At 38.6% G+C, this 26,428-nt stretch overlaps 1 protein-coding gene across 4 annotated transcripts in view; it reads left to right on the top strand.

Moving 5' to 3' along the window:
- The window catches only part of LOC106874478 (integrin beta pat-3), a 132,743-nt gene that overhangs the window by 64,993 nt on the left and 41,322 nt on the right, over positions 1-26,428 (top strand). For all 4 annotated transcript variants that reach the window (XM_089365707.1, XM_089365709.1, XM_089365708.1 and 1 more), the window contains 2 exons: positions 20,547-20,611; positions 26,213-26,289. In XM_089365707.1, the coding sequence (XP_089221833.1) occupies positions 20,547-20,611; positions 26,213-26,289 (142 nt within the window). The remainder of the gene's footprint in view (positions 1-20,546; positions 20,612-26,212; positions 26,290-26,428) is intronic.

The following is a 26,428-nucleotide window of genomic DNA, read 5'->3' as shown; positions in this document are numbered from 1 at the left end:
CACGCACACACACACACACACACTGTGGATTGATAGAATTAGTACAGTAAAAAACAAGTAATATGGTGTGTATAGCGAAGGCAGCAAGCCGGAAAAATCGTTAGCAAACCAAAGATAATTCTTGGCCGCATTTCACCCGTCTTTATGTTCTGAGTTCAAATTCCGCTGAAGTCGACGTTGAGCTCTAGGGTCAATGTGATCAACTTACCCTTCCCCCGGAATGTATAGTTGCTAACCAGCAGAGTCGTTAGGATGTGTAGTAGATGTTCATTGAGATATTCCGCCTGGCTCTACTACGCGTTCTGAGTTCAAACCTGCGGAAATTTTGAAGTTTAATGAAAAATATAAAACTTGGTGTATTGATATAATTTTCAACGCTGAATCACGGGAGATATTTCACTTCAGAATTTTTTTTTTTAAATGGTTATAGAGGTTTAAAATTTGGTAATTTTCATCCAGTCAGAAAGCAAGATTTGAAAGTTGTCATTCTGCACGAGTTGTCAATATTGCGAAAATAGCACGTGTTTAAATATGAAACACTGAACAAATGAAATACTGGTGGAATTGTGCTTTTCGCAAGACATATAACCCTTCACAGCATTTTTTTATTTTGGGGAATTTTCAGAAAATTTTTGCGAATTTATATTCTACACACAGGAATTCATATGATTATATAAAAATTGACAAAAATAAATAAATAAATAAAACGTGGTTCGTGATTTAAGGCCTATTTAGTTGTTATTTTTAGCACATCTCACAGCCACCTCATAACTGGTGTTTTTAAATAAGCGGAAAAATGACCACGTGGCTTGACAGGACAGCAACAAGGGAATAAGCAGCTTGGTAACACCTTGGCTTGTTTCTATGAAAACAGACGCTTTTACGTCTGTGGATTTCGATTGGTTATAATTACCTAAAATTTGCAAACTTTAAAAGCTATTAGCTCTTTATTTATTGATTTATGGCGAAAATGAATTTCATGTCAATGATTACCATACAAAACTACACCAAATATGAAACCAATTCGAACAAAAATTGAAGAAATTGAAAAGTGGCAGCCAAACAGAAATAATCCAAGACCTTGCTCAGGTTAATAACATTTTCTTCTATCTTTTTTTGGGGGGGGGGATGGTAAATGAAGTGCCAATCCCACACTTGAGTCGGTACATATTTTCTTTCCTTTCTCTTTCTGCAAAAAAATTGGCTGTGGTGAGGTACGCACAAGGATGGGACACCTTTTGTCTATGTCACGACGCCACTCCTGTGATAGACTCATTAGCTGAGTGCCTACGACAGTCAGGCGAGTGGGCAAGTGGTTATTCTTTGCAAGCCTGCTTCTTAATCTATCAGTGTCTTTTGTCGAACCGCTAAAAGTTACGGGAACGTAAACACACCAAGATCGGTTGTCAAGCGATGGTAGAGAAACAAACACAGATACACAAATATGGACACACACACATACATGTATATATATATGACAAGCTTCTTTCAGTTTCACTCACAAGGCTTTTGGTCGGCCCTGCCCAAGGTGCCACGCGGTGGAACTGAACTCGAAACCATGTGGTTGGGAAGCAAACTTCTTATCACACAGCCACTACTGCGCCTAGGAAGTAATTTATTCATAGACTTAGTGGAACTCTCACATAGACAGATTCTAGTCAACAAACCTGCAAAGACTAGATTCAGCTATAAAAAGAGTATATGAGTAAGTCGATGGTAAGAATGAGTGAACTATAAATAAATGAATGAGACAACGATGTGTTAGAACATTTAATGCCACGTTGAAATTAATCGGAAACGTAACAAGCTACACAGGTTTGGCTTTCAATTAGAGACATTATTTCTTTGCTTTAATGCAAGAAACAAACAAACAAAAGCTGGTTGGTTTGTAATGCCTTATTGAAATGGTAACGTCATCCAAAATAATGATAGATGGCCGTGTAACTTTCTCTGAGAATACCGACAAATTACAAGAGAGAAATACGCGAGTTTTGTGTGTGTGTGTGGGTATATATATATATATATATATATATATATACACATGCACCTTATATATATATATATATATATATACATGTGCGTGTATTCATATACATATACATATATATATATATATATATGCATGTGTACATATATACGTGTATATATGCGTGTCTATATATGTGTGTATCTGTGTGTGTGTCTGTGTGTGTATTTTGCAAGACCACTCTTCCAAGAGTACTTGGTCAACTATGAACTTTACCATGCATACTAAACTACGAAAATGTCTCACTCTCTTTGGTAAAGATGAGACAAAAGAGGGAAGTTTAAGAGGCTTTTCTCAAATTTATTTATTTATTTTTTGTTTTAAATATGAAATTAATCATTTCCTGCATCGGCACCTGGCTTCCGTTTCAGATTTGTATTATTGTACTGCGAGAGAAGTATTGTGAATCTTTCATGGTTACGGTGACGGTTAGTGTGTTATGCCAAGGCGGCGAGCTGGCAGAACCGTTAGCACGCCGGGCGAAATGCTTAGCGGTGTTTCGTCTGCCGTTACGTTTTGAGTTCAAATTCCGCCGAGGTCGACTTTGCCTTTCATCCAATTAAGTACCAGTTACACACTGGAGTCGATGTAATCGACTTAATCCATTTGTTTGTCCCCTCTATGTTTAGCCCCTTGTGGGCAATAAAGAAATAAGAATCGTTCATAATAAAATTAATATAAATAATCGTAGGTAAGGCACAGAAATATATCTTTTATCTTTTGTTTCAGTCATTGGACTGCGGCCATGCCGGGGCACTGCTTTGGAAAGGCTAGTCGAATAAATCGACCCCAGTACTTATTCTGTCGGTATCTTTGCCGAACTGCTAAGATACAGGGAAGTAAACAAACTAACATCGGTTGTCAAGCGGTTGTGGGTGAACAAATACTCCCCTAACACACACACAATGCACACACCAAACACGTTTCTTTCTTCTCTCTCCGTTTTCTTTCTCTCCATCTGTTTACCCTTCTCATTCCTTTCTGAAGAAGAGCGTAGGCTCGAAATGTCAAATACTTCTTGCATTTTTCGTGAACGGTAAACTAATCTGCACACCTTGTTTATTGTCCTCTCACCTGTTTTTTTTTGTACAATTTTGAACTAGACACACACACACACACACAAACACGATGGGCTTCCACGCAACCTCCGTTTACCAAACTCACTCGCAAAGCAGTGGTGTCTGGCTATAATAGGTGACACTTGCCCAAGGTGCCGCGCAGTGGGAGTGAACCCAAACCTACGTAGTTCCAAAGCAAGCTTATTAACTATACAGCCACTCCTGCATCTGTAATAATTTTCTTTTTTTAACATTTACTCACCCAATTAATTTTATTGTTGGTTTTGTCATCGTTGTTCTTAATTACATTTTTGTTTCTCTTTTCGTTTTGAACTTTGACTCGAAAACAAAACAAATGCAAAACAGCAGAAATGTTTGAGTCGTCACTTCATTGTCTGACAAAGAGAGACAGAAATGACGAGTACGATGATGATACATTTTCTCTAATAATAATTATTATGAAAAAGAAAGGCATTTCGAATACGTTAACAGACTTGAATACAGAGCAAAAGTCACAATGCAAAAAATAATTACAATGTGCTTTTGTGTGTGTGTGTGCGCATGCGCATACACACAACTTAAAGCATCAGAGCGTTGCGGGATTTACCGGAGCTTTTTGTTTTTCTTTGTTTTGAGAATCTGAGTTCTAATCCTCCCAAAGCCATCTTTAAGTTTGATTCTTTCAATGGTCAACAAATAAAAAAAAGGAAAAAGGTACACGGCCAGTACTGTCGTGGCCCTCCCTCCTCTCTGTCTTTATGTATGTATATACATATATATATATATATATGTGTGTGTGTGTGTGTGTGTGTGTGTGTATGTTTGTGTGTCTGTGCTTGTTCCCCCCCCCAACCCAACATCGCTTAACAACCGACGCTGGTGTGTTTACGTCCCCGTAACTTTTGCGGTTCGGCAAAAGAGACCGATAGAATAAGTACTAGGCATCCAAAGAATAAGTAAGTCCTGCGATCGATTTGCTCGACTAAAGGCGGTGCTCCAGCATGGCCACAGTCGATAATGACTGAAACAAGTAAAAGAGTATATATATATATATATATATATATATATATATATATATATATATATATATATATCTCTTACAGGCAAGAAAGTAAATCTCGAACACAGTATAGCTGTGTTAGCAGCAGAAAAAGATTGGGTATGTACCCCTATAAGACAGAAAAAAGTTGCCTGCAGGCCCAAGCTGGTTTATAAAATATGTGTGAAAGTGTGTGTAACACAAGTATTCACACACACATTATATATATATATACAAATACATAAAAATAGTTATGTATAATATCAATATACATACATGCGTACACACACACACACACACAAACACAAACAGAGAGAGGCCATATATATATATATATATATATATATATATATATATATATATATATATATATATATATATATATATACAATGTTTTTTTAATGATGTATACATACTTATATTCACATAAATTGCATGTGCACACATACGAGAGCGAGGTGGGATGGGAAGTGAAACTAACAGGCTGTAATACTACTTGCGTAATGTGAAAATAAGTGACAATAGAGTGTGGTGTGTGTGTGGACTGAGTGGGTTTGTGATGAGTAATGACATTTGCACCGGAAATAAGGAGTAGTGGTTAAACTTCATTGCAGACTATGTTATTATGCTGTTTAGTAATCAAGAATACCAAAGTGACGAGCTGACAGAAACGTTAGCACACCGCCGGGCAGCGAAATTTTTTTCCTCCACGAAAGTTCCGGACCCCAGTTATGAACTCATTTGCATACGTCCAATATAGAGCTCTACTATCAAGCTAGTTTATGAGCGCATAACGAGCGATAGGCGACAAGATAAGGTCACTTGGGCAAGGAATGACCATGCTTCTTTTCTCTTTTAATAATGCTTGTTGTTCTTGTTCTTGTTTCAACCATGGCTGCCTCTGCGTAGTTATTTGTGTTGTTGTTTACTTATTAAAACAGTAAGGGGTGAGGGTTGCTAGCGCATCACCCTCTACCCACATTTTTCCCACCCACATCTTTACCATATGGGGCCCTAACAAAATCCGATAATAGGTATAGATGCAAATCTAATTACTTGTCTCCTTCTAAGATCAGGCATAGCTTGGCAATCGGTCGACTTACAACACCGTTCTTCATCTTGAGTGTGTTTGTTAACTTGACAACAAAGGTCAAGGTGAGTTCTGATTGGCTGTATGCAAATGAGTTCATTACTGGAGTCCGATCACAGCTCCGCCTGCCCTGACGCTATTCACTGTAGAAAACATATTCCGCCCAGTGCAGCTGCGATGAGTTTAATTAGGGCCTCCGTACTAACTGCGCCAGCATGGAGCAAGATCTCTGCACCAGGAATGATATCTTGCCGTCTGATATGCAAGACGGAACGCATATGACGAAGTTGGACTCGCGTCACGTCCTTGAGATGCCTTCGGTAGAGGGCCATGCATTCCGTGGCGTAGAGAAAGCAAGGGGGCACTGCGGCACTGTACACGTTTTTCTTCGTGTTTGGGGCACTGTCATGACAGCTCCACAGACGCTTCTCTCGAGAGCCAAAAGCCTTTGATCACACACACACACACACACACACACACACACACACACACACACACACAAATATATGCATATATACACATACACTGATGCACACAATATGTCGGATAAAAATACTTTGTGGTATTTATTCCTCCCTAGCTACATAGACGCTCCCTTGTCACTAATACCATTTGAAATACTGTGAACCAGTGATTTCCAACGACGCCACCTTTCACAAAATGCATGATGTAAATGATTAACCAGACCAGTTTTCCCGAGTAAAGGATATCGATAATCGGCTCGATACTGATGTATTAGAAGCATATTTTTTATTGATTCTGGAGGGAATTAAAAGAAAAAAATATACGAAGTTTAAATCTATCAAGATTTAGTAGTCATGCTGCATGTACTGAACTCTGATAACTGTTGATTCGCTTGCTCATTAATTAGACTGATGCCCAGCTACTGAAGTTAGTAATCACTGGGTGCTCTGATGAATTACTCATTTACTTGTTTCAGTCATTTGACTGTGGCTATGCTGGAGTACCGCCTTTAGACGAGCAAATCAACCCCAGGACTTATTCTATCGGTCTCTTTTGCCGAACCGCTATGTTACGGGGACGTAAACACACCAGCATCGGTTGTCAAGCGATGTTGGTGGGGACAAACACACATTATATATATATATATATATATATATATATATATATATATATATATATATATATATATATATGATATACAGATATACATATATACGACGGGCTCCTTTCAGTTTCTGTCTACCAAATCCACTCACAAGGCTTTGGTCGGCCCGAGACACTTGTCCAAAGTGCCACGCAGTGGGGGGACTGAACCCGGAACCCGGATGTGGTTGCTAAGCAAACTACTTACCACACAGCCACTCATGCGCCTATATTGGTTCGTTTTCCGTTTTCTGTTTGGTGTTTCATCGTCATAAAATATTCCATCAACATTGCTCAAATAATGTTGGTATCAACTTCAAAATTCACCCAACGGTCGGTTCCCCGTGACATCAGTTCTTTACAAAAATCATACTTGCATCACATCACGACACTAAGACGGAACTATTTCACCTTAGCTGGCCCTGGTTTCTTTAACTCGTAAGAGGAGAAATGGGTCCAAACGATTTATGGACGAATATCTCCCAGCAGATTTCAGATAAACCACCTACATCCGGATATATCTTTGCAAGTAATAAATAATATCTCTTTCCTCGAATGAGCCATAGTGCTCAAAGACTGTCTGTACTGTAATAAATGACTGTTCCAAATGGTGCTTATTAAGTTAGTCATAGCCTGGACCAGTTCTGGCTGAAACTTATCTTAGTATCTAAATGTTTGAAAATCCCAACATATATACGACGGAGAGACATCAACAAACTTGTTAAACGGCGGGGGAACTCAAAGACGCACCCACACATTCGTATGTATGCGTGTGCATGTCTCATTTCTCTGGGTTTTTTTTCGTTGTTCGAAAAAAGTTCGTTTTCTGTTTTTTCATTGTGTTTAACGTTTTTTTTTTATGTCTTGAACCCATATATGCATGTATGTATACATATAGATGTAGGTATGTACATATATGTATGGATATATGCATATATCTATATATTATTATATGATCGAACGCCACGCATCCTTTTCCAAGTATGTGTATATATATATATATATATATATATATACACACACACACATATACACATACGACTACCGCCACACAGTTTCCGTCATATAAATTCACTCTGCAGACATTATTCGGCCCGAAGCTGTTATAATAGTAGGGCTGGATTCGAAACCTCGTCGAAACCACAAATTTCTTAACCACACAAAAATGCCAGCGCCTAGGAATTGAATTGAGCAGTAGGTCTAGGAAATAACAGTTTTACACGGCTAATACCGTTTGAATTGATGAAATATCGTTCTTGCGGTATCTATTTGGAATTAACTGCTTCGATGATCACAATCTCACCAGTAAGATATAGAAATAGATTCCATTGACTATCTTCTATTCCATTTCCGAAACCAAATATAAAAGAGGCCTTGTATCGAGGCAAAAAGCTATTGATACAAAATAAATGTGCTCTGATAACAATTTGACAAGCAATAAACATTTTATTGTATGTGTGTTGAGGATGGGATTTGTGTTGTGGTAGAAGGAAATGGAAGTACATAATAGTAAAGCAAATACAATTTACTTACGACGGTAAAATGTCTTTTGACAGGCTGCTGATAACGGTGAAAGTGAGGGTGCAGAGATATGTTAACGGAAGTTAGCTTTGTAGTTCTTTCTCTTAGGTTTTTAGTCGACGTTCTTGTTGTTGTGAAACCCCAGGTCAATTCTTATCGAGCAGACCTTATAAGACATTGGGAGCAGTCGGTCGGTCAAACGACTCAGTACAATCCATATGCCCGATGTTTTTCATATATACACCGTACCTCCACTTAAATGTGCTAATACACTGTGCAGTATAGAAACCAGGCATAATTCGGTGCGTTGAATAAAAAGAAAATACCAGATGGTATTTATTCTGCTGGGTTGTAACTGACACTACTGGCTTGTTGGAAATCTGCAGTCCAGTTTGTTCCTGTAAGCGAGTTGCTTACTGGTTAGGATATTCGGCTCGCGATTGCAAAGTGATGAGTTCGATTCCCGGCGGCGCGTTGTGTTTTTTTTAGCAAGACGTTCTATTTTACGTTGCTCCAGTTCATTCAGCTGACAGAAATGGCTAGTACCTGTATTTCAGAGGGGACCAGCCTTGTCACATTCTGTGTCAAGCTGAATCTTTCTGAGAACTACGTGTCTGTGGAGTGCTCAACCACTTGCATGTTAATTTCACGAGCAGGCTGTCCTTTTGATCGGATCAAAAGAAATACTCGTCGTCGTAACCGACGAAGTGCTAGTTTAGTGGAAGTTTTAACTCCGTAAAGATGAAAAGTAAAGCTGACTTCAGAACTCATAACACAAGGAGCTAACGATTCTAACCAATAGACAACTCCAAATAATGATTTCAAATTTTGGTACAAGGCTAGCCATTTCAAGGGAGTGGGGGTAAGTCGATTACATCGATCCCAGTCTCCAACTGTGCCTTATTTTATCGACCCCGAAAGTATGAAAGGAAAAGTCGACCTCGGCGGAATTTGAACCGAGAAAGTAAGGACAGCCGAAATGCCGCGAAGCATTTTGCCCGGCGTGCTAACGCTTCTGCCAGTTCGCCGCCTTAGCCAGCTCCCCCTAATAACGCAGACATAAGTAGGTCACAAATTTATATGTAGGAGCCGGTGGTTGATTAACCCTTTCGCATTTCGATTACTCTCTCAAATGTTGCGCTAATTTATTATGCATTATCTTGTAGGTTTGAGATTTTGATGATATGATTGTTATTTCTGTTTAAAATGGCATTGTAGCGTAAGTGTGCGAGGCCAGATTTAGCTGGTTTGAATATAAAACCGGTAGAATATTCGAGTCATATAGAACCGGTTTAAACGAGAAAGGGTTAAATCAACGCCAGAAAGATAAAGTTAACCTGGGCAGGGTTCGAACTTAGAACTTAAAGAGCCAGAACAAATAAATACTGCAAAGTATTTCTGTCTGACACTTTAACGATTCTGCCAATCCATCGTCAACAAAGAAGGAAAAAAAATCCATAAGTAATGGAATAGGTGTTAACTTACGTGGTGCCTGGTTTAAGATAACCTATCTAACTTCTGGAGGATTTGGGTTGATAGGATGGTGTCTGAAAATAGATATAGTAAATGTGTGGTTCTTTGAGTGAGAATGAGTGGGTGGCAGTCCCCTACCCCCAGACATATATATATCCATCATTTTAATTGCTTTTGCAATCGTTGTTGTTGTTGTTTAACCCTAGGCCTATAAAAGCAGTATTCCAGTTGAGATAATCTTTTTTGAGTTCAGACATAGTGTGTCTAGAACTGTGAAGAATCGTAGCTTAGTGGTTAAAGGTATTCGGTTCGCAATTGTAAGGTCGTGAATTCGATTCTAGGCGGCGAATTGTATCCTTGGGCAAGACACTTTAGTTCTCGTTACTCCACTCCACTCCCACTCAGCTCGCAAAAATGAGTTGTACTCGTAAGTTGAAAGGCCAGCTTTGGCACATTCTGCATGACGTTGAAATATCCCCGAAAACTACGTTAACGGTACGTGTATCTTTGGGGTGCCCAGCCACTTGCACGTTAATTTCACGAGCAGGCTGTTCGGTTGATCAGCTAAACAGAAACACTCGTTGTCGTAAGGCGGCGAGCTGGCAGAAACGTTAGCACATCGGGCGAAATGATTAGCCGAGTTCAAATTCCGCCGAGGTCGACTTATCCTTTCGGGGTCGATAAATTAAGTACTAGTTACGCACTGGGGTCGATGTAATCGACTTAATTCCTTTGTCTGTTCTTGTCTGTCTTCGTTTGTCCCCTCTGTGTGTAGCCCCTTGTGGGCAGTAAAATAAATCAGAAATACTCGTTGTCGTAACCGACGGAGAGCCAGGCCATCTAGGACTACATATCTAAAGTCTTTCTTTCTTTCTTTCTTTCTTTCTTTCTACTGTAGGGTATACGGGAGTGATTTTGCTGCTATTTCAGGCACGCATGTTTACTTTACATTGAGACATACGAAATTCATTCGTTTCCATTTATTATATTTCATCTTGTCACTGATCATAACCCCCGTCTAATTTCTAATTAGTTGTTGAGTACTGTCTGTGAATAAATGCCCCGATTACACGAACTAAGACGTGCTTTGTGAAATCCGAACCGCCGAGTTACAGGGACGTAAACAAACCAGCACCGATTGTCAAGTAGTGGTGGGGGACAAATACAAGAAAACACGCACATACACACACACACACACACACACGACGGGGTTCCGCACAGTTTCCATCTACAAAATTCACTGACAAAGCATTGGTCAATCCGGGACTATAGTAGGTGCTGTGCAGTGGATTTGAACCTGAAACAACCTGGTTCCAAAACGAGCTTCTTATCCACCACAACGATACCGTTCTTCATTATTCTCCGGCTGTGTGGTAAGTAGCTTGCTTACCAACCACATGGTTCCGGGTTCAGTCTTACTGCGTGGCACCTTGGGCAAGTGTCTTCTACTATAGCCTCGGGCCGACCAAAGCCTTGTGAGTGGATTTGGTAGACGGAAACTGAAAGAAGCCCGTCGTATATATGTGTATATATATATATGTGTGTGTGCGTTTGTGTGTCTGTGTTTGTCCCCCCACCATCGCTTGACAACCGATGCTGGTGTGTTTACGTCCTCGCAACTTAGCGGTTCGGCTAAAGAGGGCGATAGAATAAGTACTAGGCTTACAAAGAATAAGTCCTAGGGTCGAATTTCTCGACTAAAGGCGGTGCTCCAGCATGGCCGCAGTCAAATAACTGAAACAAGTAAAAGAGTAAAAAAGTAAAGTTACCCTGTCTTTTTTTCTCCACCGCTTTACCCGTCTTCCTCACTTATTCCCTTTAAAAATTTTCTTTATTCATTATTCCTCTCTCTCCTCATCTCTCTCTCTCTCTCTCTCTCTCTCTCTCTCTCTCAATATTCACACAAACAAGGAATTTTAAGTGTCTTCCTTCTAGAATTAAAGAGCAATTCTAGTAGAATACGACTGTATTACACTAGCAGTGTGTATCCCTCTCTGCCTCGAAGTCTGTAGATAACAGACGACTCTTCCCATAACGTCAATGGAATTAATTATCTACCACTGCATCTCTCTTCTCCTTTGTTTCTCTTTCTTATTGGCCACAGAAAATACTGAGTCTCTTTTATTTCACGTCTTTCAATGATTTGAGCTCACAAGTGACATCGTTCAAGTTTCGTTCTCTCCTTATTTATATCCGTCTTCACTCACGTTCTGCTTCTTATATAACAAACGTTGTCATTTAACCGCCATACTGAAACTAAACTAAATGCAAGCCACCTTTACCTGCATCTCGCTGTTTGATTGAGTCGTAAGCTAACATCACATTCCTAGCCAAAAAATAACTGAAACTTTTGAATCAAACTATGCCTTAAACACACACACACACACTTTAGTGGCGTTTCCTCGGTTTCTGATTTAGGCAGGTGACCGATAATTTTGAGGAGAGATGGGGTTAGCCGATACCCTCGACTCCAGTACAGGCTATTTACCCTTGGCCCCAAAGGGTAAAAACCCCCAGTACATACCTGCTATTTTATTTTATCGACTCCGAGAGGATGAAAGGCAAATGGGGATGATAGGCAAATACTGCGAAGTATGTAGGATTTATTTCTTATTTCGATCCCAGGCCTTATTTCTTAAGCCTAGTACTTATTCTATCGGTCTGGTCTGCCGAACCGCTATTGTTATGGGGACGTAAGCACGCCAACACCGGTGATAGGAAAGAACATACCCACAAAGACACACACAGATATATACATATATATACGACGAGCTTCTTTCAGTTTCCGTCTACCAAATCCACTCACAAGGCTTTGGTCAGCCCGAGGCTATAGTAAAAGACACTTAATCAAGTTGCCATGCATTGGGACTGAACACGGAACCACGTGGTTGGTAAGCAAGCTACTTACTACACAGCCACGCCTGCGATTTACTCGACTAAAGGCGGTGCTCCGGCATGGCCACAGTCGAATGACTGAAACAAGTAAAAGAGATAGATAGATAGATAGATAGATAGATAGATAGATAGATAGATAGATAGATAGATTGAGGGATAAGCAAACCGACAGGCAGATAAATCGATAACTCGGTAGATACATAAACAGATAGGCAGGCAGAAAGAAAAACAGACAGATGTATAGATTGAGGGTTATACAAACCGACAGACAGATACATATATATATATATACACACACACACACATACGTAGGTAGGTAGACAAAGTGGTATGTAGACGGACCGGTGGTCAGAGAAGAAAGATAGACAGACAGATGGATAGATAAATAGAAAAAAAACAAATATAGAGATAAGCAAGCAAACAATAGACAAGCATAGATAAGATGCATGTTAAAAATATAAATATATAATAGAAATACAGATACCCCAAAATACACGTGTATCCATAGGTGTCTGTGTGGATAAGACAAACGGGGCATGAATAAAAGCGGTTGCGCCTGTATTGAAAGGGTGGAAATGAACGTAAAATTGGAAGAGAAAAAGGAATTAAAATTTCAATGCATTTCGTGTTTTGGTTCTAGATAAGATTTTGCCGGAGATTTAATACTGCCAAGGGATAACAGAGACGCTTGTCAAGTCTTAAAACTTTACATGGGTTCCATATTATTCTTCCCTTTCGTCACACCATCTCTCTCTCTCTCTCTCTCTCTCTTTCTCTCTCTGCGCGCGAGCACACACATACACGCGCACACGCGCACACGCACGCACAAACGCACACGCACGCACAAACGCACACGCACACACACCTATCTCTGCTACATTTTCTCTGTGATTTGAATGTGTGAACTGTTTGTCGAAATGTTATTTAAATTTAAATGCAAAAACAAATAAGATAATGACAACAAACACTAGTTTTTATCTCGCGTTATTTACTCACATATACATAAATACATAAAAAAAATGTCTAAGTATACAGTATGTGTGTGTGCGCACGCGACACATACACACAAGTACACGCATATACCGTATTCACTCGTATATAAGGCGCACTCTTTTATGGTTGATTTTTAACTGAAAAACCTGGGGTGCGTCTTATACACGAATACACGCATAAATATAATGTATACGTAAATATAATCGTACCCCACATGCACACACATATACATAAATGTGCGTGTGTGTGTGTGTCTGTGTTTACTTTAATGTCAAGTTGTATTCAAAAACAATTTAACATTGAACTGAAGATATGTATATATATATGTACACACACACACACAAATACACACGTGTATATATGTATGTATGTATGTATGTATGTATGTATATATTACGTTTAAATATTATATAACGTCGTACATATATACCTGTTTGTGTGCTAGATATGTCGTTTTTATCTCGCTATTTAATGTGTGTCTGTGTATGAGCGGGCGTTATATACACCGACAAATATATACATATATTGTGTATGCATTATCTGTCTGTGTCTATCTCACTATCTATCTATAAATGTATAATATAATGTATTGTGTGTGTACGCATATATACAAGTGTGTTAAAAATAACGTTATCTCTGCTCTCCTTCTTTCTCTGTTTGTCAGTTTCTCTCTCTCCCTCTCTGCCACACACACACATTTATATAACATGTTTATGTGTGTGTATCATACTCTGCGTTTATTTATTCATCTGTTCGTCCACTTATATATATTCCCATTTATTTATAGTTATCCGTTTCCTTGTTTATCTTACTTGATCTTTCCCTGAAATCAGAACCAACGAGAACGAAAAGTGAATAATTACTCTTTCTTTTCTTTTTTTGTCTTTCTTATTAACTGCCAAAAAACAAGCTTGTTCCAGAATAACATACTACTAGAAAGTGGTGCTTCCGCTATCAACTCAATCCTCTCTTCTGCCATTTTGGAAATTAAAATTTGCTCAGAAAGTAAACACGAGTGTTTAGATCCTTGTCGTTTTTGATGCCTTTACATTGAAATAAATTTCCTTGAAGTCACCCACCGATCTTTCATATCTACTTTTCTCGTTTTCACTCTCTCTGTCATTGACTCTCTCTCATTCTCTTTCTCTCTCTCATTCTCTTTCTCTCTCTCTCTCTCTCGTTCACTATCTCTCGCTTTTAATAATATCCACCTGTCATTCTTTTCCTCTTTCATACTACATATTCTATCTAGTATCCATTCTTCGCGCATAAAACTCTTTAAGGGGTCAGAATCGATTGAGCATCATACAAAATGTCTTGCAGTATTTAGTAGCGTTTTTACGTCCTGAGTGAAAGTGCGTGGTCTAGTGGTTAGGGTGTTCTAGATAGGATGAATTAGGTACCAGTGTTTCACTGGTACCTAATGTTTAACTGATACTTATTTTGTCGACCCCGAGAGGCCTGAAATTTTGGGTGAAAGGAAATAGTCGATTACATTGACCCAAGTACTCAGCTGGTATTTCATTTATCAACCCCGAAAGGATGAAAGGCAAAGCCGACCTCGGCGGAATTTGAACTCAGAACGTAGAGACGGACAAAATGCCGCTAAGCATTTTGCCCGCCGTGCTACGGATTCTGCCAGTTTGCCGCCTTAATAATAATAATAATAATAATAATAATAATAAATAAATAAATAAGCCTGCCAAATATTTTCTTAGCATTCCTTAAAGGTTACAAGACTTGAGGTTTTATCTTGAACGAAACAACGGTTTAAATGAGACATCTAGACTTTATAGTGTCTGACCTTTCAAGACCTTCTTTTAACGAGTTGAAACCAGAGACATTACACTTAAGCATTTACAGGAATAAATTCCGTTCGGTAGATCTCGGATTAAATCGACTAATTTCTTCCTCGTCTACAGATATTTTATGCGGTTGCTTGACCTTCTCAGAGTATGGATCCAGAACTCTGTCAGCCTGCCTGTCTTTCCGCCTCTATCTCTCTCTCTCTCTCTTTCTCTCTCTCCCTCCCTCCTTTTACCCCTCTCTCCCTCATCCCCTCTCTCTGTCTCGTCTTTACGTTTTTCAAACAAATGTTAATAGGACCGCATATATAGAAACATCAACGAATCAAAGGGAAGCAAGAATAGGGACTGAACTTGTTCTCATGACCGGTTAAATATTGCCACTAAATCTCACTCAGGTTCTTTATCTTTCTTTCTTTCTTTCTTTTCTTTCATGTTTATTCTTTTAAACAAAAATAGCTCCTCGTATCTTCTTAGTCAGAGCTCTCTGATTTGTAGTCACCGCTTACTGAATTTATACTGGTTGATGGGCTCAGAAGGAAGCGCGCCAAAAGAAAAAAAAATCATTGTTCGAACCTATTCAACTCGAAGTCGTGATTGGTGAGATTTTGTTGATCACGTGAGCAGTACTCTAGCGAATCGTGATATCGGGCGATTGCTGAATATTCCCGCTACAAGTGTTTTACTCAAGAACAACGCACTGCCCAGTCTCGTAATCGTAATATTATATGTGCAACATTGTAAACCACCTGGCCATGTGACTTCGTATTAATAATCCTTTCAGCTATAGGCACAAGGCCTGTAAGCGCCTGTTTTTGCAGTCCCTTTTCCCTGGGAATCATAAGGCCTGAACTTAACTCGGTTTCTATGGCGTATATGTGACTTAGATTACAATCCCCATCCCCACTTCCCAACATACACCACCTTAAACGGGACGACGGACCATCGCAGGTTTTAACTTTCCAGCCGTTACTTGAACTCGTTTACATCTGGGTGGAATGGAGCAACGTGAAATGAAATGAAATGAAATGTTTTGCTCAAGAACACAACCATGACCCTATTTACGATCATGATTGCTACATTCTAACCACTAGACCTTCACACATATGTACTAGACAGAAGATACACAGCGATTGCGGCTAAGGTTTTGTGTACATTGTGTGTGTGTGTGTGTTGTTACTTTCCAAGGATACACTTGAAAAGCATCGGGTTATCCAACGAAAGAGAGAAAGATAACGCTTTGCAATTTATCATCTATCAATAAAAATAGATTTGTTCAGATTTCAGAAGTAATAAAACATTTATCTCCCTTCTCGTATATCGCACTCTCTCTCTCTCTCTCTCTCTCTCTCTCTCTCTTTGTCTCCACACACACATGCACGCACAACTCCACTACCGTCACCACCACGGCCACCACAACTACTACTGTGTATCATAAACGTTTATCTCGTAGCGTGACTATGTTTAAAGCTTTGACGCTGTCGACGTCCATTGCAAAGTAGAAAAACATGAAAACGGTTAATTTTATTGTTTTTGTTGAAATGTGACCCACTCGCACGTCCATATCTACCCTGTTATCTGTGTGTGTGCGTGCGTGCGTGTCTGTTTTATCTTTAACTTGTTGCGGCAGTGCTGGCTTTAGTCAAATAAATCACCTCCAGTACTAATTATTACTTTTTAAAAGTTGGATACTTATTCTATCGGTCACCTCTGTAGATCAGCATCTGTTAGGTTACGGGGACATGAACAAACCAACGTCACTTTGCAAGCGGTGGTAGGGACAAACAGACACAAAGACACATGTATACGTACATGTGTGAATACGACGGGCTTCCACACAGTTTCCATTTTCCAAATTCACTGGCAAGGCACTGGTCGACCCGAGGGTTATAGCAGAAGATACTTGTCCAAGGTGCTGCTCAGTTGGATTGAACCCGAAACAATCTGAGTGTATATCAGATTGGTTAATAGGTATGTATGTGTTTACGTGCATAGTCGAACGGTTAAGCAGTTCGATTTGCAAACACGAGGTCTTTAGTTCAATCCCACCTACATGACATCTTTTACCTTAAAAACCTCGGATCAACCCAAACTTTGAGTGAAATTAGACAGAAGCTATTGTAGAAATCACCTCACTCCGTTGGTTGGATTTGTACCACCTATTCTATAATTCAAAGGTTGGGAAAATTAATACCACGTTAGCGTACGGTCTACCAGGCCATTTAGCGTGCAGTCAAACCCTAACCTTAATCCTAACCCTAAACCCGAACACTAATCCTAGCCACTAACCCTAAATCCTAACCTTAATCATAATCCTAAATCCTCGCCTCAACCCTAACCCTAAACACTAACCTTAATCCTAAACTCTAACTCCTAAACTTAACCCTAAACCCTAATCCTAACCCTAAACGCGAACGCTAACTATAAACCTTAACCCTAAATCCTAACCTTAAACCTAAATTCTAACCTTAACCCTAAACCCTAAACCCAACCCTAACCCTAAATCCTAAATCCTAGCCCTAACCTCAGCCGTAGACCCTAACTCTAATATTAACTGAGATCAGGTTATTTCAGTCTTGACTACGGATACCGCAGTAGACTGCACGCTAAAGTAGCACCAAAAAATCTTTGATTGCCAGCAGGATTCTAAAGGAAACAGGGAAAACCTGTCGCAGGATAAAACAAGACAAGCAAATACACTTAACTTGAGAATGTTACAGGTGTTTATCAATAAATGCTGTGTATATTTAGTGTGTGTGTGTGTGTGAGTGTCATTGTTGTGTACCTGTGTGTGTTTGTATTTGAATATGCGTGTGTATGTATTCGTTGTGTGTGTGTTTATGTGTGTATGTTTTTGTATGTGCGTGTGTGCATGTATGTATTTGTTTGTTGTATGTATGCGTTTGTGTATGTGCATGTGCGTATGTGTTTGTGTCTGCATGTGTATGTATGTTAGTGTATGTGCATGTGTGTTTGTATCTGTTTGTGTGTCTGTTTGCTTATGCGTGTGTGTATGTGTCTGTGTTTGTTGTGTGTATCTTAGTATGAGCACACAAAAATATGCACGCAAGTACACACACAAGTACACGCACGCACACACACATACACACATTTAAGGGCAAGGAATTGACTTGGTTATGAAAGAATCAGATAGAATGCCTTACAGTGACCGTTCTAAATACTTGCTTTCTGAGTTCAAATCCTGCAATAGCCAACTTGGCCTTTCATCCTTCAAAGGTCTGTTAAAATAAAGTCGCAGTTCAAGGCAGTGGTGAGACAATTAGAAGCTTAGAGAAGATACCTAATGGTATTAGTTTCATCCCTGTTTGGTCTGCGCCAGCACTGGAACCAAATGTATCAGCTCTTGCCTTTCTCGTGGACAACAAAGCTCATGGAGAGGATGAATCACAAAGCCGTCCACAGCGGAATTTGAACTCAAAGCGTAATGAGTAGGAAAAAATAGAACAGGGTTATTCTGTCTGGCGGGCTAAAGATTCTTCCTTGCTATATGTTAGCTTTTTATATACTATTTTACTTGTTTCGGTCATTTGACTGTGGCCATGCTGGAGCACCGCCTTTAGTCGAGCAAATCGACCCCAGGACTTATTTTTTGTAAGTCTAGTACTTATTCTATTATTCTCTTTTGCCGAACCGCTAAGTTACGGGGACGTAAACACACCAGCATCGGTTGTCAAGCGATGTTGGGAGGACAAACACAGACACACAAACATATATATACACATATATACGACGGGCTTCTTTCAATTTCCGTCTGCCAAATTTACTCAGCTCGAGGCTATAGTAGAAGAAACTTGCCCAAGGTGCCACGCAGTGGGACTGAACCCGGAAGCATGTGGTTGGTAAGCAAGCTACTTACCACACAACCACTCCTACGCCTATATAAGCATTTATCCAAAATTAAAAATACGCGCTTGCATGCAACCCTTCGCTTACCTAAAGCATTTTCACAAGTTTGCCCTAAACATCCACATGTTTTCAAAATGTGTTTCATACGTTCTGATTAATAGATACAAGGCTTGCCTTTCTCAAGTCCTTTCAGTTACACAGGTGGTTACAAAAAAAATTAGGAATCCATATCATATATGGTACATAGACGCCAGAGATATATATCCTGTGTACGACACAGGACAGGGGTGGGGCTAACGTTTAAGGGGTGGGGCTAACTGGATTTATGCTTTGTTGATACCTGACGAGAGAGTTCAATATAATTTTCTTTTTTCTCTTTCGTTTTTCTTTTTCTTTTCCTTAAACTAATCGCAAATGTCGTGTTTGTATGGGCCTGGTTTGTAAATATATATTTTGTTAATGTATGCATATATGTGTATGTGTGCATGGCTATGTACATATGTGTATGTATAAGCTTGTACATACACATACACACACACACACAAACATGTTTGTGTGTATGCTATGTGTATAATTTGTGCGTGTGTGTGTATGTGGTATGCATGCATAACTGGGTATACATGTATAAAGTAAAGATATATTAGTATGTATGTATACACAAATTTCTTAGTGTGTAATTAATGTGTATAAGTATAGGTTTATGTGTGTATAAATATATATTAGCACGTGTGTAAGAATTTATGTATGTATATATGTACGTATGTACCTTCGTTTCGATGGATGGATGGACGGACGGACGGACGGGTGGACGGGTGGATGGATGGATGGATGTATAAGTATGTCTGAAACAGTATGTGTAAATACTCTTTCCCCGTCCTTTTTTGTTCAGTGCAGACGTAAATATATTTCAATGGGTTCTTTCTTTCTTGTTCGCTGTTATATGAAACTTACCAAACTAGTCATACCTTCCCGCCACACGCACATACGCACCCACCATCCAGAATGTATGTATGTATGTATGTATGTATGTATGTATGTATGTTTGTATGTATGCATGTATGTGTGTGTGTATATGCATACAATATGTGTGTGTGTATATATATATATATAAATGCAATTATGGATGAATGTGCGTGTATTTATGTGTATGCATGTATGTCTGTATGTATGGGTTTGCATTTATATACTTAGGAAAATATCCCATAAGAACTGAAAAGGTATCACACACCCACAAACACATACACGCAACACTCCTATCATCTCTACGTATGAATGTATAAACGTGTGTGTATATATACATATACGTACATACATAGAGCGAAGGTGTGAGAGAAGAGGAGTAAGAGGTGCGTGTGTGTGTGTGTGTGTACATACGTACATATATATATATATATATAAAATAAAGATATGAAAGAAAGGGAGAAAGAGGGGACAGTAAAAAGAAGGTGTGAGCGAAAACTACTTCCCTAATTCTCATCTGCATAGAGACAGGTTCATGTATACATCTACAAGTTACAGATCCGAAAGAAATACCCTACACAGACCAACTATTATTATCAAGTTCTTTAGACATTATTTTTTCTTTTCTTTACAAACGTTATTTCTTGTCTTCCTCCACTCTTTCTTTCGTTTATTCTTTTCTTAATTCTCTCACGTTTCTTCTTTCTTCCAGAATGGAAACGAAATTGATCGTATTTGCTGTGATTTGTTTACTTTCTGTTGTAATACCTACTGAAGGTAAATATATAGTTATTTATTTTAATTTTCTTTCAAATAATTCCATTTTTTTTTTTCATCGTTTTCCTTTTCTGTTTCTTTTATTCTGTCTTCGTTTCTTTTTTTTTCTTTCCCTCTTTTCTTCTTCTGGCATTGTTGACATTTTGAATGTACGAATGGTATAGACTAGTTATGGTGAGGTGTGGGGTTATAAATATCATCAGATATGTATGTATGTAAGTAGAAGTAGTACAACATTTGTTACTTGGCCTGTGTCACATCTATTATCAGTGACACAGCTGAGTGTGTCTTTGACACTTGTTGTTCCTGAAAGACAGCAAATATAATATATATAGTATCAAAAAAAAAAAAAAAAAAAAGAGAGAGAAAGAAAAAAGAAAGAAAGAAAGGTATGGTTCCTGTTAATAACTACTAATATTACACTTGAAAATGCATCATTCATTTCTGCCATAATAGAAACCAAATATCTATTTTATCTTACGGGTATCTTACTGTTATATATTATGTATGTGTGTGTGTGTGTGTGTGTGTGTATGCAGGTGTATGTGTGTGAGTGAATATATATATATATATATATATATATATATATATATAGGAGAATATACAAATAATAACAACAGACGAGGACAGGTGGTGTAAATAACAAAAGTATATATTAGTATGACGCTCGGGAATACGGAAAGTCTTTGACGTTTCGAGCTACGCTCTTCAACAGAAAGAATACGGAGACAAGGAGAAAAACACGGAGAAAAAAAATTGAATAGTGTTCAGTCAACGGTCAATCATGATAATGGCCGATCATATATATATATATATATATATATATATATATATATATTCACACATACACATGTGTGCATACACACACACACATGCATATACATTTGATAGTCTAGCGGGTGAGATGGCAGAATTGTTAGAGTGTTTAGCAAGAATGCTTGCAGTGTCTTTTGTGACTCAGCTCTCTGAGTTCAGATCTCACTGAGGTCAACTTTAGCTTTCATCATTTTAGTATAGGTTTAACAAACAGAGCATCAATCAAGAAGTGGTGGGTTGAAGCAATTGTTATGACATGGAATTAAAATACTTCATAGTATGTTTTCTAGTTCTGTGCATTCCGTGTTCAAATACAGCCAGCTGTTATAAACAGATTGCTTGCTCATTTCTCTGTGGTTGCTCAATTTGATGCAAACACTGCTGATGAGATGCCAAGAATGTTTGAAAATCAACCAAGGCTTTTCATCATTTCTCAACCCTAACAAGCTGAAGAAAACATTTAACACAAACTAAAAAAAAAAAAATTAGTTAATGACTATTGTTTATGTGGTAGAAATGGAATAGAATACTACGTTACTGTGATGGCACAAGGCCAATTAATGTGACGGTGAAGTAATGGAAGGAGGTAAGTTATGTGTGTGTGTGTTTGTGTGTTGGGGTAGGCAAAATAACAAAGAACTTTGATCATTATCATAATAATGATGAGGAAGATTAATTACAGTGATAAGAACCACAGTGAGTGATGATGATGACGATGATGACGATGATGACTATGATGATGATGATGATAAAATTTCTTAGCATACCAATTAGCAGTATTTGCTATGCAAAAATAAAACAAGTCAATAAATAAATATATAAAAATAAATCAAAAAGTAACTTAGATACCTAGGCCAATCTGGAGTGTTGAAGTGTCGAAAGCTTCCATTTGTCATCTCAACTAGGTGTGAAGTGGCTTTTCAAATCCAGCAGCTGCAGTAAGGGTAATACATGTAGATGTGTGTGTGTGTGTGTGTCTCTCTCTCTATATATATATATATATGTTTATATATATATATATATATATATATATATATATATACACACACACATTTATATATATATTAGATAATAAAATGAATGGTTTACACTTGGTAGCTTACTAGTAAAACAGTCACTTTCACAGTGATCGTTATGCATATGGCAAATGAAAGACAGAAGATGGAATATACGAGAATTTACTATTAATCACAACAATTGTTTCAACGCATCTAACATCGATCCCTTATGGGTGGGACTCTGGTTGAGGAGCATCCGGCCATGCAGGTGTGTCTCATCGGGTGATAAATAGACACAACTCGTTAAAATAACAGTTCAAAGAAAAGCAGCCAGATGGAGGAAATATCTTCATTTACATAAAAGATCAAAATGAAAATCACAGATGGAAAAAAGAGAAATGAACATGCAATGCAGCAAGAAAAGTATTAGAAATAATCGTTAACAAATAAAAAACATATAAATGCTCTCGGTACATTTATATACAAGATTTGTACTCATACAGTGATTCATCAATGGGCATTTTGATTTTTCTCTGCAGGAGCATTTATTGTATTTATTTGTATATAAGGCAGTCCTGACTCCATTTACTAACATTGTTACCATGTTAGCTGTATCATAAGTATTTCTACTATTATATACGTGTGTGTGTCTGTATACACACACACACACACACACACACACACACAGAGTCTATAGCCTCGGGTCGACCAAAGCCTTGTGAGTGGATTTTGTACACAGAAACTGAAAGAAGACTGTCATACATATGTGCATATTTGTGTGTGTGTGTGTCTTGGTTTGTACCGCCACCACCATCACTTGACAACCGGTGTTGCTGTGTTTATGTCCCCGTAACTTAGCGGTTCAGCAAAAGACACTAATAGAATAAGTACTAGGCTTACAAAGAATAAAAACCTGGGGTTGATTTGTTCGACTAAAGACGGTGTCCAGCATGGCTACAGTTACATGACTGAAACAAGTAAAGCAATAAAAAAACTATGCCATTTTAATCCCGAGCAATGCTGGGTATCTCTGCTAGTATATATATGTGTGTGTGTATGTATATGTAAATATGTATACATGTACATATGTATATATGTACATATATACCATACATACATACGTACGTATGTATGTATATGGCAGGCTTCTGTCAGTTTCCATCTACCAAATCCACTCACAAGATTTTGGTTGGTTCCAAAGTGCCACACAGTGAGACTGAATCCATAACCATGTTGTCAGGAAGCAAACTTCATGCCTAAACCTTGTCATGCTTGCACATCAAGAACAACAACCACAACAGTGACAAACAGTAACAATCAATAACAACAATAAAAATAGAATGAACCGGAACAACAGCAAGAACACAGCCAAGAACTCCAATGACGTCCACGACAATAACAACAGTTGCACATTTATTGACCTTTACATGATCACTTGGTATACTAGAAATAGCAGCCAAACCTTCCTTGCCTTACACTACCTTACTTTTGTATGGACACATTAGATAATGTACACCTAGATATACTCTCCCCTGCCATACACCCCCCTACACATGCACACACACAAATCAGGATGGGCATGGTTGGAGTGTTATTGATCATATGCCTGCTTTGATCAGGGCAAACCTGGAGCTAAACATCATCTTCAATAACTAGAATGATACGTGACAAGGGAACTACTTTGTGGTTGCTTGATGCTAGAAATAGCAGCTAAACTTCCCTTTAATGAACTCACAGCCTACTTGAAAAAGGACTTGTTGGATAATATGGTGTTGGGTGCCCTGTGCATGGGGGAAAATGATGGTATAGGATCGGATGGGATGGTCACAGTTGGAAAGCCTTTGAACCCAGTTTGCTCAATTAGTGTTGACTTGAGACTAAACAACAACAACAACAGGATGACTAACTACAGCAACATTAACAACAACTACACAACTAGTACAACATGCATATTTATAATGCAACAAAACCAATATCAATAACATAAATAATAACAAGAACAGCCGTATGACCGACTACAACAACAACAACAACATCAACAATAACAACGAAGCTCCTGATATATATTGGAGAAATTAATTAACACATGCTGACTATAATAACCCTGGTTAGATCTGGTTCTAGTGGTTGCTAATCCTTCCAGCTTATTAAATACCTGTTTGAACCAGTTCAGACAGGTCTATGGTTGCGTGATGATGAGAAAAGGCTTATGGGGGAAACCAGTAATTTATGTCAGTGATGGATGTCTTAGAGTTCAAAGGGTCATTTTTATTTAGAAGGGGAAATATCAATGCTGAAAACCCCTTAATTATAATTGGCAGAAGTGGAGGCGCAATGGCCCAGTGGTTAGGGCAGCGGACTCGCGGTCGTAGGATAGCGGTTTCGATTCCCAGACAGGGCGTTGTGAGTGTTTATTGAGCGAAAACACCTAAAGCTCCACGAGACTCCGGCAGGGGATGGTGGCGAACCCTGCTGTACTGTTTCACCACAGCTTTCTCTCACTCTTACTTCCTGTTTCTGTTGTACCTGTAATTCAAAGGGTCAGCCTTGTCACACTGTGTCACGCTGAATATCCCCGAGAACTACATTAAGGGTACACGTGTCTGTGGAGTGCTCAGCCACTTGCACGTTAATTTCACGAGCAGGCTGTTCCATTGATTGGATCAACTGGAACCCTCGACGTCGTAAGCGACGGAGTGCCAACATAATTGGCAGAATTGTTAGAATGTTGGACAAAATACTTTGGGGTACTTAGTTCTTTCTGCATTCTGTGTTCAAATCCCTTTGCGGTCAACTTTGCCCTTCATCCTTCTGGGTTCTTCTTTTATCTTTTATCTTGTACTCGTTTCACTCATTGAACTGTGGCCATGCTGGGGCATCGCCTTGAAGAGTTTTAGCTAGATAAATCAATCCCAGTGCTTCTTTTTCTTTTCTATCAATCTCTTGCCAAACCGCTAAGTTATGGGAACATAAACAAACCAGTACTGGTTATCAAGCAGTGGGAGTGAGGACAAACACACACACACACACACACATTGCTGCATGCTTCAGCTCCAAACTCCGCCTTCCACAATGATTGTGCCTCTTACCATGTGATTGAATACCTTTTTCATATATATATATATATATATATATATATATATATACAAGAATACAACATGCAGCTCGGTTAGGAATTTGAACTCACAACCTCACAATCGTAAGCCTGATGCTCTAACCACTGAGCCATGCACCTTCACACACACACACACACACACACACATATATATATATGTATATATATGTGCATACATTTATACATATATATGTGTGTGTGTGTCTATATATATATATATATATATATATATATATATATATATATACATATATTAAAAAAAAATTTAATTGGTGAAAATGCCAGGGTCAGCGTTGCCTTTCATCCTTTCAAGGTTGATAAAATAAGCACCAGTTGAGCTATGGGGTCAATGTAATTAACTTAGCCCCTCCCACGAAATTGCTGGCCTTGTTCCAAAATTTGAAACCATTAGGGTGTTAGAATTTTGGCATTGGCTTCTCAGAATTGGCCTCCTTGTGACATTTAGTTAACCTCATTTTTTAATGGTTTGAGGTACAAATCCTATGAGGGTTGGTGCTGTCTTTGATTTTTTTTGGGGGGTGGGGGCAGTGAGGGATCAATAAAAGTAAATGCCAGTCAATTTGTTTGATTAAACCCTTCAAGGCAGTGAATTAGCTTGAGTACTTTGGCCCTTCTATGTGACTTAATCTATTTTGGTCCTTCTTTCTCCAGGTACAATATGTAAACATGCCGAGACCTGTGCACAGTGTTTCACTTTGCACAAAGACTGCACCTGGTGTGAAGATGAGGTAAGGATATTTTTTTTTTGTTTGATTTCTTAGTTTTTATTTTATTTATTCTTGTAATTTGTGCTCTGAGGTTTATTTGTTTTCTTTTATATGTTATTCTTCAATGTAAATGAATTTTCCTTTTGTTTTTTTTTTGGGT

Source organism: Octopus bimaculoides, chromosome 18 (genome assembly GCF_046866305.1).
Source record: "Octopus bimaculoides isolate indiv1 chromosome 18, ASM4686630v1, whole genome shotgun sequence".
In the NCBI taxonomy this organism is placed as follows: Eukaryota; Metazoa; Mollusca; class Cephalopoda; order Octopoda; family Octopodidae; genus Octopus; species Octopus bimaculoides.
This window is presented reverse-complemented; position numbering and strand designations above follow the sequence as displayed.